At 45.2% G+C, this 18,755-nt stretch overlaps 2 protein-coding genes and 1 long non-coding RNA gene across 4 annotated transcripts in view; all 3 read left to right on the forward strand.

Annotated features, from left to right (window-relative positions):
* The window catches only part of LOC115541631 (tetraspanin-15-like), a 59,433-nt gene that overhangs the window by 27,817 nt on the left and 12,861 nt on the right, over positions 1-18,755 (forward strand). The window lies entirely within an intron of this gene.
* On the forward strand, positions 1,375-5,590 carry LOC115541629 (23 kDa integral membrane protein). 2 transcript variants are annotated; one of them, XM_030353446.1, is made up of 9 exons: positions 1,378-1,533; positions 3,562-3,609; positions 3,780-3,893; positions 4,141-4,215; positions 4,307-4,390; positions 4,684-4,782; positions 4,886-4,918; positions 5,051-5,134; positions 5,351-5,590. In XM_030353446.1, the coding sequence occupies exons 1-9, from the start codon at positions 1,474-1,476 to the stop codon at positions 5,450-5,452; spliced, it is 699 nt and encodes a 232-aa protein (XP_030209306.1). In that variant the 5' UTR covers positions 1,378-1,473; the 3' UTR covers positions 5,453-5,590. The 2 variants fall into 2 exon arrangements, with proteins under 2 accessions (XP_030209307.1, XP_030209306.1); XM_030353447.1 differs by lacking the exon at positions 4,141-4,215 and having other exon boundaries at positions 1,375-1,533; positions 5,351-5,557.
* LOC115541638 (uncharacterized) lies at positions 16,148-18,755 on the forward strand. The gene is made up of 4 exons (XR_003976396.1): positions 16,148-16,387; positions 16,902-16,997; positions 17,569-17,664; positions 18,642-18,755. It is a non-coding gene; the product is annotated as an uncharacterized LOC115541638 (long non-coding RNA).

Raw genomic sequence — 18,755 nt, forward strand, 5'->3', positions numbered from 1 at the left:
GAAAGTATAAACTTCTGAGCTGGAACAACCTAATAAAGTATGCAAATCTTTGCCTTATTTTTTAAATTTTGCACAACAAAGCCCCCCCACCACTTCAACAGTGTATCACTCAGAGATCAAATACAAACCGGACAACCAGAGGGCTCGTCCCGGGGAGGACTGTGTAGTACCCTTTAGAAAAAGTGCATTTAGCCACTCAGCATTCTCAGTTACAGCGTCACAGGAATGGAACTCAGTACCAGCTCATATTAGAGAAATTAGTTCTTACCGTCCCTTTTCAGGACAGCTGAAAATATGGCTGATTGGTAATCAATTATGTACACACTAGGACTGCAATTGCTTCTCCTGCCAACTTCTTAGTAAATGCTGTGTCCTGCTTGCTTGTCTCTTGTGTGCTCCTGTCCTGTGCAGGTCATGTTAGTGTCTAAGTTAATTGTGCTGCACGTTTGTTTTTATGCTGCTGTATATGTTTGTGCTGCATGTTTATGCTTTAGGCTGCTGTATGACTGCTGCATGTTTCTGCTTTATGCTGCTATATATGTTTGTTCTGCATGTTTGTGTTCTATGCTGCTGAATGTGTTTTTATTGTAGGTGCGTTTGTCCTGCTCTAATCTACTGTTTTGTGCACTTTCCTAAAATGTTTAATGTACACTGTGTTTTATTGTCTGCTTATTTTATTGTTTGTTTGCCATTGTCTGTCAATTCATTCTTACAACTATGTTGTTTTTTAATCATTGTTTATATGCATTTTATTTCTGTAATTTTAGGCTGCCTTTTGAATATCTGGCAGGGGACAACAGATGAAAACTAGCCTCTCAGGCTAACTCTGGCTCACTTACATTTTGAATGTTGATTAGTGTGCAATGTCCCTGAATTAAACCAATAAAATAAAATAAATAAAATAAAACAGACAGACAGACCATGACATATAATGTACCTGCAACCCTGAAAAACACAATCTTAACCTGGTTAATGAACACACAAAGAACATTTCAACAGGAAATCAGAATTATTTCTCGCGGGAAACCCGGCCACAGAGCTGAAGGCCTCCACCCTCTGAAGACCTCCACCTCTCTGAAGGCCTCCGACCTCTGAAGGCCTCCACTCTCTAAAGGCCCCCACCCCTCCGAATGCCTCCACCCTCTGAATGCCTCCACTCTCTGAATGCCTCCACCCTCTTAATGCCCCCCACCCCTCTGAAGGCCTCCACCCTCCCAGGCCCCCTGCTCTTGAACCCTCTGCAGGCGTCCTGCTCTCTCTCTGCACGGCGTCTGCCGTGCAGACGCCCATCTTTACCCTAACCACACAACCATGAAACAACACAATACACCTCCTCCTCACCCACACTCAACCTCACACACCCCTCCTCCTCACCCACTGCTCAAATACTCCTCCTCACAATCTCCTCAAATACTCCTCTTCACACACTCCTCCTCACACACTCCTCTCTGGCAGCTGGATCTCCTCGTCACCATGGGTAAAATCAACGGCTGTCTGAAGTGCGTCTTCGTCCTGCTCAACGCCGTGTTCGGGGTAAGAGCTCCGGTCCTCCCGCTCATTCACTATTCATCCAATGGAACCGATGTTTGGGTTTGGTGGCTTTCTTTATTTACATCAGTTTACTACAAAGGGGTATAATAGTGTCACTAGCACTAGTGATACACATCTCAGTGTAGTGACACTAATAACAGTGTAGTGATACTATTAATATTAATGCAAGTTTAGTGATACTAATAAGATTTAAATATTGTAGTGATACTAAGAGTGTAGCGATACTAATAAGAGTGATAATAGTGTCACCAGCGCTAGTGACACTAATAAGTGATAATATTGATAAACATGTGTGGCATGTGATGTGCCTTGTTCCTGTTATATGTTAACAATGTGCCGCTGAACAGGGACCTGCGGGAAATCAGTTTAATATGAAGTCAGGCCCGGATTAATTTGTATCTTGGTTACTTCTAATAATTTCCTGTACAATAAGAAAATAAATAGATAATAGTGTAGTGATACTAATAATATTGAAAATTGTTAAGGGACAGGACAAGGGGACCCAAACCCTGGACCAGGGAGGCAGAGACGGAGTGAAAGGAAGTAGGATTTATTGGGACATGGGGTAGACGACAAGCTGGGGCTAGGCAAGCGGTAGTCAGGCAGGCGAGGGTTCGGTAACAGGGAGTCAATCATGCAGGCAAGGACTCGGCGACAGGCGGGTAGTCAGACGAGCAGGGGTTCGGCGATAGGCAGGCAGTCTGGCCGGCAAGGACTCGGCGACAGGCGGGTAGTCAGACAGGCAGGGGTTCGGCGGCAGGTAGGCAGAGTGACAGACGTGGAGAACTAGGGAAGAGGGTTACGAGGAGAACAGGGAAAATGAACTGATCTTGGTGAGTGCTGTTATGACCGATATGAACTGGCGCCGGCTGATTGGAGATCCCCGGCTGAAGTAGGGAATGGAGATTGCAGATGGCAGACAGGTGTGTCGGGAGAATGAGGACCAGTGGGGTCAAGTGACAACTAAATTGGGGTGCTGGACCGTGTAGCAGGACGCGGCGCAACAATAATAGTGTAGTGATAGGCCTACTACTAAGAGGTATAGTAGTGTCATCAGCTAGTGATACTTATAAAAGTTTAGTGATACTTATAAGAGTGATAATAGTGTAGTGATACTAATAAGAGTGAAAATAATGTAGTGATCCTAATGATAGTGATAATAGTGTCACCAGCGCTAGTGATACCAATAAGAGTGATCATAGTGTAGTTATACTAATAAGAGTGATAATTCTGTCGCCAGCGCTAGTAATACTAATAAGAGAGATAAAAGGAAGGAAGACCTGGTTTATGTTATCTAGTCTGAAGGTTTATCTGGACCAGAGGAGAACTGATCCACTGAACCGACGTCCTCACTGTTCTTGTTCCGTTTTCACATTCTGTTTTTACATTCCGTTTTCACACTGTTCTTATTCTGTTTTCACAGTGCATTGTTCACACTTTGAGCAAACAATGCATTATAAAATACTGTTTTGAGATAAGTCAGACAATAACGTTTAAATTAGGTAAATGTCCTGTCAAACTAATTACGTATGTATAGACGGATGTATGCATCCGTTTTATTTTTTTGGCTTAATCAGTTGAATATATGAAAAATAAATGATTAAATTGTTTTCGTTTTTGCCTTCTACAATTAAAATCGGAAACAATTTCTAACAGATACCTCAAGCTAGGGTGAAAATGTTCCATACCTTGTTGTTTTGTCTACCTCTTGTGGTGAAAGATGAACTTGTCTGTTCTTTTTGATCTTCCTGAATGAATGGAACCAGTGCTGGGTGTTGTCTCCCTCTGGTGGTGAAACCTGATGTTGTAGTCAGACAGCAGAAAGGGTCAGCTTCAATCATGGCTCAACTGACTGCTAATATGTGCATTCAATGTGTTTCTTTGCTTCAATTATACATACTCTTTTATTTTGTCCGACGCTTCATTAAATGCCTTGTCTTTCCTGGCAGTAGTGTTTTATTTGTACTATAGTGGCTATGACTTTGGTGAATAACATCTCATTCCGTTTAGATCTTTGGAGTTTTGATGATAATTGGACTTGGGAAGGCCCCCCCGCAGGTAACCCCATCTCATGACCTCTACATGACCTCCACATAAACCTCAACATGACCTCTACATAAACCTCATCACATGACCTCATCACATGACCTCATCACGTGACCTCATCACGTGACCTCATCATGTGACCTCGTCCCCTGACCTCGTCCCCTGACCTCCCCTGTCTCAAGGTGATGGACCACGGATCCTGGGCTTGGCTGTTGGCATTCTCCGTTGGGATTCTGCTGGTTTCCATCCTCGGGCTGACGGCCGCCAAGACCGAGAAGACAGCACTGCTCATAGGGGTAGGACAGAAAGACAGACAGACAGACAGACAGACAGACAGACAGACAGACAGACAGACAGGCAGGCAGACAGACAGACAGACAGACAGACAGACAGACAGACAGACAGACAGACAGACAGACAGGCAGGCAGGCAGACAGACAGACAGACAGACAGACAGACAGACAGACAGACAGACAGACAGACAGACAGACAGACAGACAGACAGACAGACAGACGGAAGGGTGTTGACTACTGTGTCTCCAGTTTGCAGGTCTGATGGGAGCCATAATGATCATCATGATGATCTTAGGGATCGTCATGGCTTCCTACAGAAACCAGGTCTCTTTCTCTGTCTCTCTCTCTCTCTCTTCCTCTCTTTGATGTATCATTGTGATAAAGAAGTAAACGTGCGCTCTCTCTTTCTCTCCAGTCAAAGAACATCACCCCTGACTCTGTGAGACGGATGATGGCAGATGACACATTACAAGAAGGTCTCAAAAGCGTCCAAGGGCAGGTAAGTTGCGACCGTTACCTTGAAAACCTTTTGTTACCCTGACAACCTGCTGTTACCCTGACAGTGCACGGTTACCCTGACATCGTCTTGTTACCCTGACAACGTACTGTTACCCTGACAACACGCTGTTACCCTGACAATGCAATGTTACCCTGACAATGCGCTGTTACCCTGACAACGTCTTGTTACCCTGACAATGCACTGTTACTCTGACAACGCGCTGTTACCCTGACAATGTCTTGTTACCCTGACAACGCGCTGTTACCCCGACAACGCGCTGTGTCTCCCTCCAGCTCCAGTGCTGTGGCATTATGAGCTATGAGGACTGGGGGAACAGGATCCCTTTATCCTGTGAGTGTTTAGAAGACAACGTGTGCACAGACCGCCCAGGGGTAGATATATCTATACGTCTGTCTATCTATCTATCCATCACATTAGCACATCAGATGAATATGTCTGATACATAACGCTGTTTGCTATATCATGTGTTTACAGTACTTGGAAGGTCCAGCTAAAATCTACTCCAGGGTAATGGATGATCAGTAATCAATCTTTTTATTCAATTTATCAGTAAACCAATCAATGCTGCTGATCAGTACCTAACCCATGTGTGTTTGTGCGTGCGTGCGTGCGTGCATGTGTTTGTGTGCGTGTCGCCAGCCGTGCTTCCCCATCGTGTCCGAACCGCTGGTTCATGCTTTGACGGTCGCCATGGGTGTCTTCTTTGGCTTCGCTGTCACCCCTGTGAGTTCTCAGACACATCAGCACCCTAATGCTCTGCACACACACGCACACACACACACACAATAACGTGTCTGTGTAATGTGTGTGTGTGTGTGTGTGTGTGTTTGTGTGTGTGTGTGTGTGTGTGTGTGTGTGTGTGTGTGTGTGTGTGTGTGTGTGTGTGTGTGTGTGTGTGTGTGTGTGTGTGTGTGTGTGTGTGTGTGTGTGTGTGTGTAGCTCCTCTGCCTTGGAGCGAGCCTCCTGATGATTGGTCAGGTCAGGCGTCACGACGGCGGCCGCGGAAGACAGGCCATCGCCATGACGACCCATGGCATCTGACCTCTGAACTCACGCCTCATTTCTGCTTCTGTAAATGAGTCCTGTGCTATGAACTCAATAGTGACATCATCAGGAGGCTGAGACTGTGTCACTCCTGTTCCCATTAAATAAAACAATACATTTGTTCCTCACCATTAAGGGTTCCATGTGTTCATTCTGCTGTTACAATGTACCTCGTTTCAGTGACTCTTCCCCTCCATTCCTGTAAGAGGACAGGTGGACTCCTCCCATCTATGCATATGTAATTAGCTCTTGACTCCTCCCCTCCATTTTAGTTAGAGGGCAGGTTGTCTCCTCCCTTATATGCATATGTAATCAGCTGTTGACTCCTCCCCTCCATTGCAGTTAGAGGACAGGTTGTCTCCTCCCCTCTATGCATGCATAAGTAGCTGTTGACTCCTCCCCCCTATGCATATGTAATTAGCTGACAAAGGTCCTTACTGCTGGGAGGTTTCTGACCCGTGACGCTCCAGACCGACGCTCCTATGACCTCAGACAGCAGAACCTCCTCACCCGTCAGACCGAGGCCCTGTGTCGCTGCCTCATGGTTCTAACATGGAGCACTTCAGGCAGGGGCTCCTTTGAAGGACTGTTTTTTCCTCGCATGATTCTTCACGGGCCCTGAGCCTGCTGAGGAGTAGGAGGAAGCTGTGTCTCAATAGGCCACTCCCCTTCTCAGTAGGCCACTCCCTTTCTCAGCCGGCCGCTCCCCTTCTCAGTAGGCCGCTCCCCTTCTCAGTAGGCCACTCCCCTTATCAGTAGGCCACTGCCCTTCTCATTAGGCCACTCATCAGTGTTACGTTAATGCTACTAGTATAGTAGTAGTATTAAGGTGACATAGTAATATTAGTATAGCAGTAGGATTAACTTAATATAGTACTAGTATAGCAGTAGTATTAAGGTAGTATTCTACTAGTATAGCAGTAGTACCATTGTAGTATAGTACTACTAGTACAGCAGTATTAAGGTAGTATAGTACTATCATAGCAGTAGCATTAAGAAGTTAGTATATTAGTTCTAGTATAGCAGTAGCATTAAGGTAGTATACTACTAGTATAGCATTAGTATTAAGGTAGTATACTACTAGTATGGCAGTAGTATTAAGGTGGTATAGTTGTTCTTGTACAGCAGCAGTAGTAGTTATGTAATAAAACAGAGAAGCTAGGCACGGTGCTGAGTGTTTGATTTCCCAGATAGAGAGACACCGTATCGATACTAAAACTCATTTACTAGGTCAATAATGGCTTCTTTCTGTCCCATTCAAAGGCAACTTCCACTTGTTCAACACAGAGAGGTGTTGTCGTGTGTGTCTGCTGGTGTTGAAGTGTCTGCATGTGTGTTTATATCCCAGATTGTATGTGTGAAGTTTAGTGTCCTTATTTGTTTGTGCGTCGGCCTCCGTGTGTGTCTGTGTCAGTGGTTCAATAGAGGGTGCTATATTCCCTTGAATATGTCTGCCAACTATGAATCAACTATTATAAATACGAAATAAATCAACAAGAAACATAGCATTCATCCTCTTTTAATTGTGTGATAGACCGTACTTACCACTGCCAGCAACCATTTAAATGCGTCTCAACGTCAATGATTTGGGCAAGGCTAGTAATTCATTTGAAATAAAGCCCTCCTCCAAGTCAGGGGCGCCGGCTACGTTGAAGTCAATGCAAGCGCGCAAACTGTTTGCTTTCTAACAAGCAGAGACAGCCTTTCATTGGCGCAAGAAAATTTGGCCATGGGTCGCACCAGTGTGCGCCCCAGCCCTATGGTATCGCTTTTCTTTTCTTTTATCACCAAATGATTGGGCAACTCAACCAATCAATCAAATAGGCTACCTCCCTCAGCAGCATTCGCCCAACACAACTAAATGTAGAGAAGAGGTAGATCGCTAACTGGCAGAGAGTTGTAAGCACTTTTCTTCCCATTTCAGTGAAGGAATTGGACTCCCCAAGCAATGTAATACTTAAAACGAGCAAGTGAGTTACATATTAATTTAGTCTTTCGGCCTGTAGCCTATAAACAAATAAAGCAACTGTCCCATATTTCTAACTGCAATTGAATTAGACATTGAGACAAAAAAAAAATGGACCTTAACACGTTAAAAAAAAATGAACCTTACCACGTTAAACACTACTTCCTGTTCGTCTGATATGTTTCCTGCTGCTTTGTTGCGGTTGAAAGGAAACATAGCTCTTTGTTGGTCTCTGATTTGGAGCCTGTGAGAAATGAAATAATCCTTGAGAAACCACCGTGTGTGTGACCGTTCATTTGAGTGCAATGCTGAAACCAGTGAGATGTTCCCCTGAATATTTCGACAAGCTCCTCTTCTGTTGTTGGGGGTTCAGAAGGACCACCATGACAGACCTTCCTCAGTAGTCCTGAGCTGCCCAGCAGGGCTATTTTCGGGTTCCAGTTCTGCAGCTATTTAAGTTCACCCTTTCTTCCAGACGGGGGTTATCAGCGTTGTATCCTTCCCCGGATTGTCGGGAAGACTTGCATTAAGTTGTTGACCTGGTTATTTTTGTTCTGGTCTGGTATAGTATGATCGATCGTTTTGTTAATGGTTTGTTAAACATTATGCAGACATCCACTGATCCGGATACGTACATGAACCCAATCCATGATGTGTTGTTGAGTTTGTTAATTCTCTCATGGTCGGCCATGTTGTTAAGGTCGTTGATACTGTAATGGTCAGCCATGTTGTTGAGGTCGTTGATACTGTAATGGTCAGCCATGTTGTTGAGGTCATTGGTACTCTCATGGTCAGCCATGTTGTTGAGGTCGTTGGTACTCTCATGGTCATCCATGTTGTTGAGGTCGTCGCTTTGAAGGTCTCTGACCTCTGAAGAGCTCCACCCCACTGAAGGCCTCCACCCCTCTGAAGACCCCCATCCTGCCAGGCCTTCTTCCTCTGTGGTTGAACCAGGTGTTCTGCTGTGATGCACATCATGTTCCATTGTAACCCCATTGTACCTCGGACACGTTTTCTACTGAATTACGTCAAGGAAGTGGTAAAAGTGGTTTATAATGTCACGGTTAGCGGGTGGCAGCCAGGCCCCAAACACACATAGTTCGAGTAAAAGGATCATTTATTAACTCAAAAAGGCAAGGAACGCGGGTGACGCGGGTACCACAGGGAACACCGGGAACACCGGGAACACAGGTAACACACAGGACAGAACTCACCACAAACTAAAATGATCCGACAAGGAACAAAGGAAAGACAAGGGCTTAAATACCAAACACACACAGGGCACGCAACGAGCAACAGCTGAGACACATTAGGGAGGGAGCAGTAATCAAACAGGAGGGAAACCTGACATGGGGAGAAACAAGACCGATACCAAAGTAAAACAGGTAACACCAAAACAAGACAAGGAAACATGTCACATTTCACATACTGTTTGACCAGCTTCGCACAAGCCAATAAGACAGCACTTAAACCACTTGAAACACTGTATAAACAAACCCTGAAAGTCTTGGACCGGAAGTCAAACACCTACCACCATTGTCTAATTTTAAGAAAGTATAAACTTCTGAGCTGGGACAACCTAATAAAGTATGCAAATCTTTGCCTTATTTTTTAAATTTTGCACAACAAAGCCCCCCCACCACTTCAACAGTGTATCACTCAGAGATCAAATACAAACCGGACAACCAGAGGCTCGTCCCGGGGAGACTGTGTAGTACCCTTTAGAAAAAGTGCATTTAGCCACTCAGCATTCTCAGTTACAGCGTCACAGGAATGGAACTCACTACCAGCTCATATTAGAGAAATTAGTTCTTACCGTCCCTTTTCAGGACAGCTGAAAATATGGCTGATTGGTAATCAATTATGTACACACTAGGACTGCAATTGCTTCTCCTGCCGACTTCTTAGTAAATGCTGTGTCCTGCTTGCTTGTCTCTTGTGTGCTCCTGTCCTGTGCAGGTCATGTTAGTGTCTAAGTTAATTGTGCTGCACGTTTGTTTTTTATGCTGCTGTATATGTTTGTGCTGCATGTTTTTGCTTTAGGCTGCTGTATGACTGTGCTGCATGTTTGTGCTTTATGCTGCTATATATGTTTGTTCTGCATGTTTGTGTTCTATGCTGCTGAATGTGTTTTTATTGTAGGTGTGTTTGTCCTGCTCTAATCTACTGTTTTGTGCACTTTCCTAAAATGTTTAATGTACACTGTGTTTTATTGTCTGCTTATTTTATTGTTTGTTTGCCATTGTCTGTCAATTCATTCTTACAACTATGTTGTTTTTTAATCATTGTTTATATACATTTTATGTCTGTAATTTTAGGCTGCCTTTTGAATATCTGGCAGGGGACAACAGATGAAAACTAGCCTCTCAGGCTTACTCTGGCTCACTTACATTTTGAATGTTGATTAGTGTGCAATGTCCCTGAATTAAACCAATAAATAAAATAAATAAATAAAACAGACGGACAGACCATGACATATAATGTACCTGCAACCCTGAAAAACACAATCTTAACCTGGTTAATGAACACACAAAGAACATTTCAACAGGAAATCAGAATTATTTCTCGCGGGAAACCCGGCCACAGAGCTGAAGGCCTCCACCCTCTGAAGACCTCCACCTCTCTGAAGGCCTCCGACCTCTGAAGGCCTCCACCCTCTAAAGGCCCCCACCCCTCTGAATGCCTCCACCCTCTGAATGCCTCCACTCTCTGAATGCCTCCACCCTCTTAATGCCCCCCACCCCTCTGAAGGCCTCCACCCTCCCAGGCCCCCTGCTCTTGAACCCTCTGCAGGCGTCCTGCTCTCTCTCTGCACGGCGTCTGCCTCCACTGTGGTCGAATGAGGGGTTATGCTGTGATGCTGTGGTCATGTGACCACATTTGTACTTCGGAAAATGTTTTTCTATCAACGTCACATAGTTGCCCATCTTTACCCTAACCACACAACCATGAAACAACACAATACACCTCCTCCTCACCCACACTCCTCCTCACACACCCCTCCTCCTCACCCACTGCTCAAATACTCCTCCTCACAATCTCCTCAAATACTCCTCCTCACACACTCCTCCTCACACACTCCTCTCTGGCAGCTGGATCTCCTCGTCACCATGGGTAAAATCAACGGCTGTCTGAAGTGCGTCTTCGTTCTGCTCAACGCCGTGTTCGGGGTAAGAGCTCCGGTCCTCCCGCTCATTCTTCATCCAATGGAACCGATGTTTGGGTTTGGTGGCTTTCTTTATTTACATCAGTTTACTACAAAGGGGTATAATAGTGTCACTAGCACTAGTGATACAAATCTCAGTGTAGTGACACTAATAACAGTGTAGTGATACTATTAATATTAATGCAAGTTTAGTGATACTAATAAGATTTAAATATTGTAGTGATACTAAGAGTGTAGCGATACTAATAAGAGTGATAATAGTGTCACCAGCACTAGTGACACTAATAAGTGATAATATTGATAAACATGTGTGACATGTGATGCGCCTTGTTCCTGTTATATGTTAACAATGTGCCGCTGAACAGGGACCTGCGGGAAATCAGTTTAATACGAAGTCAGGCCCGGATTAATTTGTATCTTGGTTACTGCTAATAATTTCCTGTACAATAAGAAAATAAATAGATAATAGTGTAGTGATACTAATAATATTGAAAATTGTTAAGGGACAGGACAAGGGGACCCAAACCCTGGACACAGGGAGGCAGAGACGGAGTGAAAGGAAGTAGGATTTATTGGGACATGGGGTAGACGACAAGCTGGGGCTAGGCAAGCGGTAGTCAGGCAGGCGAGGGTTCGGTAACAGGGAGTCAATCATGCAGGCAAGGACTCGGCGACAGGCGGGTAGTCAGACGAGCAGGGGTTCGGCGATAGGCAGGCAGTCTGGCCGGCAAGGACTCGGCGACAGGCGGGTAGTCAGACAGGCAGGGGTTCGGCGGCAGGTAGGCAGAGTGACAGACGTAGAGAACTAGGGAAGAGGGTTACGAGGAGAACAGGGAAATGAACTGATCTTGTGAGTGCTGTTATGACCGATATGAACTGGCGCCGGCTGATTGGAGATCCCCGGCTGAAGTAGGGAATGGAGATTGCAGATGGCAGACAGGTGTGTCAGGAGAATGAGGACCAGTGGCGTCAAGTGGCCACTAAATTGGGGTGCTGGACCGTGTAGCAGGACGCGGCGCAACAATAATAGTGTAGTGATACTACTAAGAGGTATACTAGTGTCATCAGCTAGTGATACTTATAAAAGTGTAGTGATACTTATAAGAGTTTTTTAATCTAAGGTGAAATATGAACAAGGATGCATTGTCAAATTCAGATCTGAAGTATTTTATTTAAATAAATTTTCAAAAAAATACTGAAACACCATGTTTGCCTAATCTATATTTTACATTCATGCAGGCTGCCTGCGTGACCAGTAATACCTACAAACTGCTCCTGATCAAGTCATGTTAATTTTATAATAGTGGCCCACTCTGGCCCATGTGTTGCAAATCAGCTGTTCAAAGACACAGTTTACAAAATAAATTACTGACTTGCCAAGTGAGAGAATAGGTGTCATGTGACAATGAGCAAATACTACTGAAGGATTTTTGGGTAAACTAAATAGAGTAGTCTCAAATGTCACTGTTTCTAAAACAGGGCGTTTTTCTGGGCTGCGTTAAAAAAGGGCAAACATTCAGAGTATACCCATTTCTCAGGGACAGTACACCACTGGGTAGATCGCTAACTGGCAGAGAGTTGTAAGCACTTTTCTTCCCATTTCAGTGAAGGAATTGAGTGTAAGTGAGTTACATGTTAATTAGTCTTTCGGCCTGTAACCTATGAACAAATAAAGCAACTGTCCCATATTTCTAACTGCAACTGAATTAGACATTGAGACTTAAAAAAATGGACCTTACCACGTAAAAAAATAAAATAATGAACCTTACCACGTTAAACACTACTTCCTGTTCGTCTGATATGTTTCCTGCTGCTGTGTTTGCGGTCGACAGGAAACAAAGCTCTGTGTTGGTCTCTGATTTGGAGCCTGTGAGAAATAAAATAACCCCTGAGAAACCACCGTGTGAAACACTGTCGTTCATTTGAGTGCGATGCTGAAACAGTGAGATGTTCCCCTGAATAATTTCGACAAGCTCCTCTTCTGTTGTTGGGGGTTCAGAAGGACCACCATGACAGACCTTCCTCAGTAGTCCTGAGCTGCCCAGCAGGGCTATTTTCGTGTTCCGGTTCTGCAGCTATTTAAGTTCACCCTTTCTTCCAGACGGGGGGTTATCAGCGTTGTATCCTTCCCCGGCTTGTCGGGAAGACTTGCATTAAGTTGTTGACCTGGTTATTTTTGTTCTGGTCTGGTATAGTATGATCGATCGTTTTGTTAATGGTTTGTTAGACATTATACAGACATCCACTGATCCGGATACGTACATGAACTCAATCTATGATGTGTTGTTGAGTTTGGTCGTTGGTACTGTCCATGGTCAGCAATGTTGTTGAGGTCGTCGCTTTGAAGACCCCCACCCTGCCAGGCCTTCTTCCTCTGTGGTTGAACGAGGTGTTACTGCCGTGATGCACATCATGTTTCCATTGTAACCCCATCGTACCTCGGACACGTTTCTACTGAATTACAATCAAGGATGTGGTAGAAGTGGTTTATAAGGGTTTAAAAAATCTTAACCTGGTTGATGAACACCACAAAGAACATTCAACAGGAAATCAGAATTATTTCTCACGGGAAACACCGGCCACAGAGCTGAAGACCCCCACCCCTCTGTATGCCTCCACCCTCGTACGGCCTCCACCCCTCTGAAGACCCCCACCTCTCTGAAGACACCCACCTCTCTGAAGACCTCTATCCCTCTTAAGGCCCCCCACCCCTCTGAAGGCCTCCACCCCTCTGAAGGCCCCCACCCCTTCTGAAGACCCCCACCCTTCTGAAGACCCCCACCCCCTCTGAAACCCCCAGCCCTCTGAGGCCTCCACCCCTCTGGAGGGGTGGAGGTCACACACACACTCATCACAAACATACACACACTGTTCACAAACAACACCTCCTCACAAACACACTCGCCCATACTCCTCCTCACACACTCCTCCTCACAATCTCCTCCTCACACACTCCTCAAATACTCCTCTTCACACACTCCTCTCTGGCAGCTGGATCTCCTCGTCACCATGGGTAAAAACAACGTCTGTCTGAGTGCTTCTCCATCTTGTTCGGGGTAAGAGCTCCAGTCCTCCCGCTCATTCACTCTGACACAGTGTTTGGGTTGGTGGCTTTCTTTATTTACATCAGTTTACTACAAAGGGGTATACTAGTGTCACTAATGATACTAATAGTGTAGTGACACTAATAACAGTAGTGTACTAATGATATTAATGCTAGTTTAGTTGATACTAATAAGATTGAAATATTGTAGTCATACTAATAAGAGTGATAATAGTGTCACCAGCGCTAGTGACACTAATAAGTGATAATATTGAAAACATGTGTAACATGTGATGTGCCTTGTTCCTGCTATATGTTAACAATGTGCCGCTGAACAGGGACCTGCGGGAAATCAGTTTAATACTGAGTCAGGCCCGGATTAATTTGCATCGTGGTTACTTTCCTGTATAATAAGAAAATTAAATAATAATAGTGTAGTGATACTAATAATATTGATAATTGCTAAGGGACAGGACAAGGGGACCCAAAACCCTGGACACAGGGAGGCAGAGACGGAGTGAAAGGAAGTAGGATTTATTAGGACAAGGGGTAGACGACAAGCTGGGGCTAGGCAAGCGGTAGTCAGGCAGGCGAGGGTCGGCGACAGGTAGGCAGAGTGACTAGGACGTAGAGAACTAGGGAAGAGGGAAGAGGGTTACGAGGAGAACAGGGAAAATGAACTGATCTTGGTGAGTGCTGTTAGGACCGATACAAACTGGCGCCGGCTGATTGGAGATCCCCGGCTGAAGTAGGGAATGGAGATTGCAGATGGCAGACAGGTGTGTCGGGAGAATGAGGACCAGCGGCATCAAGTGGCCACTAAATGGGGGTGTTGGACCGTGTAGCAGGACGCGGCGCAACAATAATAGTGAAGTGATACTACTAAGAGGTATACTAGTGTCAGCAGCTAGTGATACTTATAATAGTGTAGTGATAGGCCTACTACCAAGAGGTACACTAGTGTCAGCAGCTAGTGATACTAATAATAGTGTAGTGATAGGCCTACTACCAAGAGGTACACTAGTGTCAGCAGCTAGTGATACTTATAATAGAGTAGTGATAGGCCTACACCAAGAGGTACACTAGTGTCAGCAGCTAGTGCTACTTATAAAAGTGTAGTGATACTGTATAAGAGTGATAATAGTGTAGTGATACTAATAAGATTGAAAATAATGTAGTGATCCTAATGATAGTGATAATAGTGTCACCAGCGCTAGTGATACCAATAAGAGTGATCATAGTGTAGTTATAGTAAAAGAGTGATAATCTGTCACCAGCGCTAGTAACACTAATAAGAGTGATAAAAGGAAGGAAGACCTGGTTTATGTTATCTAGTCTGAAGGTTTAACTGTTTCTTGTTCTGTTTTCACAGTGCATTGTTCACACTTTGTGAGAACAATGCATTATAAAATACTGTTTTGAGATAAGTCAGACCAATAACGTTTAATTAGGTAATGGTCCTGTCCAACCTAATTACGTATGTATAGACGGATGTATGCATCCGTTTTATTTTTTGGATTTATCAGTTGAATTTATGAAAAATAAATGATTGAATTGTTTTCGTTTTTGCCTTCTACAATTAAAATCGGAACAATTACTAACAGATACCTCAAGCTAGGGTGTAAATGTCCATACCTAGTTGTTTTGTCTACATCTTGTGGTGAAAGAGGAACTTGTTTGGTCTTTTTGATCTTCCTGAATGAATGGTGGAACCAGTGCAGGGTGTTGTCTCCCTCTGGTGGTGAAACTGATGTTGTAGTCAGACAGCAGAAAGGGTCAGCTCAATCATGGCCTCAACTGGACCGCTAATATGTGCATTCAATGAATTTCTTTGTTTCAATTATTTATACTCTTTTGTTTTGTCTCTGACGCTCTTTTAAATGACCTTGTCTTTCCTGACAGCAGTGTTTTTATTTGTAATATAGTAACTATGACTTAATAACATCTCATTCCGTTCAGATCGTTTGTAGGTTTGATGATGATTGGATTTAAGGCCAAGGTACTTGAACCGCAGGTAACCCCATCTTATGGACCTCTACATGTCCTCCACATGACCTCCACATAAACCTCCACATGACCTCCACATGACCTACTCACATTACCTCCTCTCATGACCTCCACATGACCTCATCTCATGATCTCATCTCATGACCTCATTACATGTCCTCCACATGACCTTATCCCTTGACCTCGTCCCCTGACCTCCCCTGATCAAACTGTCCTCAGCTGCCCAGCGAGGTGGGCCCTTGGCTCTGGGCTGGACTGTGGGTGTTCTCCTTGGGGATGCTGATGGTTTCCATCCTCGGGGAGACGGCCGCCAAGACGAGAAGACGGCACTGCTCAATGTGATAGGACAGACAGACAGGCAGGCAGATAGACAGGACACACAGACACAGACACATACTCAGGAAAGCAGGCAGGCAGACAGACAGACCAGACAGACACAGACAGACCGAGAGACAGACAGAAGGGTATTGACTACTGTGTCTCCAGTTGCAGGTATTGCTGGAGGCCGAGCGATCATCATTTGATCTTATGGATCATCATGGCTTGCTTCTCAAACAAGGTTCTTTAATCTGTCTTTCTCTCTCCTCTTCCTCTCTCTGATGTATCATTGTGATAAAGAATGGAAGCATATGCTCTCTCTCTCTTTCTCTTCAGGAAAATGTGCATGTTGGAACATCTCTCCTGACATCTGTGGGAGAAGCTGATGGCAGAAACAATACACGAGAAATCCTCAACAACGCCCAAGGGCCGGTAAGTTGTGACCATAACCATGACACCCTTTTGTTACCCGAACAACTTGCTGTTACCCTGACAAAGTGCTGTTACCCATGACAACGCAATGTTACCCTGACAATGCGCTTGTTCCCATGACAATCTGCTGTTACCCTGGCAACATGCTGTTACCCTGACAACGTGCTGTACTCTGACCACGTGCTTTTACTCTGACAACGCGCTGTACCCTGACAACGCGCTGTAACCCTGGCAACATGATGTTACCCTGACAACCTGCTGTTACCCTGACAACGCGCTGTTACCCTAACAACGTCTTGTTACCCTGACAATGTGCCTTTACCCTGCCAATGTGCTGTTACCCTGACAACGCGCTGTTACCCTGACAATGCGCTGTTTCCCTGACAACGTGCTGTTACCCTGGACACATGCTGTTACCCTGACAACGTGCTGTTACCCTGACCTCTCTTCCTCTCTCTGATGTATCATTGTGATAAAGAATGTAAGCATGTGCTCTCTCTCTCTTTCTCTCCAGGAAAATGTGTACTTTGAGAACATCTCTCCTGACATTGTGGGAGAGATGATGGCAGAAAACAATATTCGAGAAATCCTCAACAACGCCCATGGGCAGGTAAGTTGTGACCATAACCTTGACAACCTTTTGTTACCTGAACAACTTGCTGTTACCCTGACAACATGCTGTTACCATGACAATGTGTTGTTACCCTGACAACGCCTTCTTACCCAGACAACGTGCTGTTATCCTGTCAACTTCTTCTTACCCTGACAACGTGCTGTTACCCTGACAATGCGCTGTTACTCTGACAATGCGCTGTTTCCCTGACAATGTGCTGTTACGCTGGCAACATGCTGTTACCATGACAACGCGCTGTTACCCTGACAATATGCTGTTACCCTGGCAACATGATGTTACCCTGACAACCTGCTGTTACCCTGACAACGCGCTGTTACCCTAACAACGTCTTGCTACCCTGACAATGTGCCTTTACCCTGCCAATGTGCTGTTACCCTGACAACGCGCTGTTACCCTGACAATGCGCTGTTTCCCTGACAACGTGCTGTTACCCTGGACACATGCTGTTACCCTGACAACGTGCTGTTACCCTGACCTCTCTTCCTCTCTCTGATGTATCATTGTGATAAAGAATGTAAGCATGTGCTCTCTCTCGCTTTCACTCCAGGAAAATGTGTACTTTGAGAACATCTCTCCTGACATTGTGGGAGAGATGATGGCAGAAAACAATATACGAGAAATCCTCAACAACGACCAAGGGCCGGTAAGTTGTGACCATAACCTTGACAACCTTTTGTTACCTGAACAACTTGCTGTTACTCTGACAACATGCTGTTACCATGACAACGTGTTGTTACCCTGACAACGTCTTCTTACCCAGACAACGTGCTGTTATCCTGTCAACTTCTTCTTACCCTGACAACGCGCTGTTACCCTGACAACGCGCTGTTACCCTGACAATGCGCCGTTTCCCTGACAATGTGCTGTTACCCTGGCAACATGCTGTTACCCTGACAACGTGCTGTTACTCTGACAACGTGCTGTTACTCTGACAACGTGCTGTTACTCAGACAACGCGCTGTTACCCTGACAACGCGCTGTTACTCTAACAGCGCGCTGTTACCCTGAAACCGTCTTGTTACCTTGACAACGTGCTGTTACCCTGACAACATGTTGTTACCCTGACAATGCGCTGTTACCCTGACAACGTGCTGTTACCCTGACAACGCGCTGTTACCCTGACAAAGCGCTGTTACCCTGAAAACGTCTTGTTACCTTGACAACGTGCTGTTACCCTGACAACATGCTGTTACCCTGACAACGCACTGTCACCCTGACAATGTGCTGTTACCCTGGCAACATGATGTTACCCTGACAACGTGCTGTTACCCTGACAACGCGCTGTTACCCTAACAACGTCTTGTTACCCTGACAATGTGCCTTTACCCTGCCAATGTGCTGTTACCCTGACAGCATGCTGTTACCCTGATAATGCGCTGTTTCCCTGACAACGTGCTGTTACCCTGGACACATGCTGTTACCCTGGCAACGTGCTGTTACCCTGACAATGCACTGTTTCCCTGACAACGTGCTGTTACCCTGGCAACACGCTGTTACCCTGACATGGTCTTATTACCCTGACAACGTGCTGTTACGCAGACAACACGTTGTTACCCTGACAATGTCTTTTTACCCTGACAATGCGCTGTTACCCTGACAACGCGCTGTGTCTCCCTCCAGCTAGCCACCTGATGATTGGTCAGGTCAGGCGTCACGACGGCGGCCGCGGAGGACAGGCCATCGCCATGACGACTCCTGGGTACAAGCTGACCCCTGGCATCTGACCTCTGAACT

This window comes from Gadus morhua, chromosome 4 (assembly GCF_902167405.1).
Source record: "Gadus morhua chromosome 4, gadMor3.0, whole genome shotgun sequence".
Taxonomy (NCBI): domain Eukaryota; kingdom Metazoa; phylum Chordata; class Actinopteri; order Gadiformes; family Gadidae; genus Gadus; species Gadus morhua.

Coding starts and splice junctions, on each gene's coding strand:
- LOC115541629 (XM_030353446.1), top strand. CDS start 1,474: ATGGGTAAAATCAACGGCTGTCTGAAGTGCGTCTTCGTCCTGCTCAAC. Junction 4,216..4,306: donor TGGCTTCCTACAGAAACCAG/GTCTCTTTCTCT, acceptor CTTTCTCTCCAG/TCAAAGAACATCACCCCTGA. Junction 4,783..4,885: donor TGTGCACAGACCGCCCAGGG/GTAGATATATCT, acceptor ATGTGTTTACAG/TACTTGGAAGGTCCAGCTAA.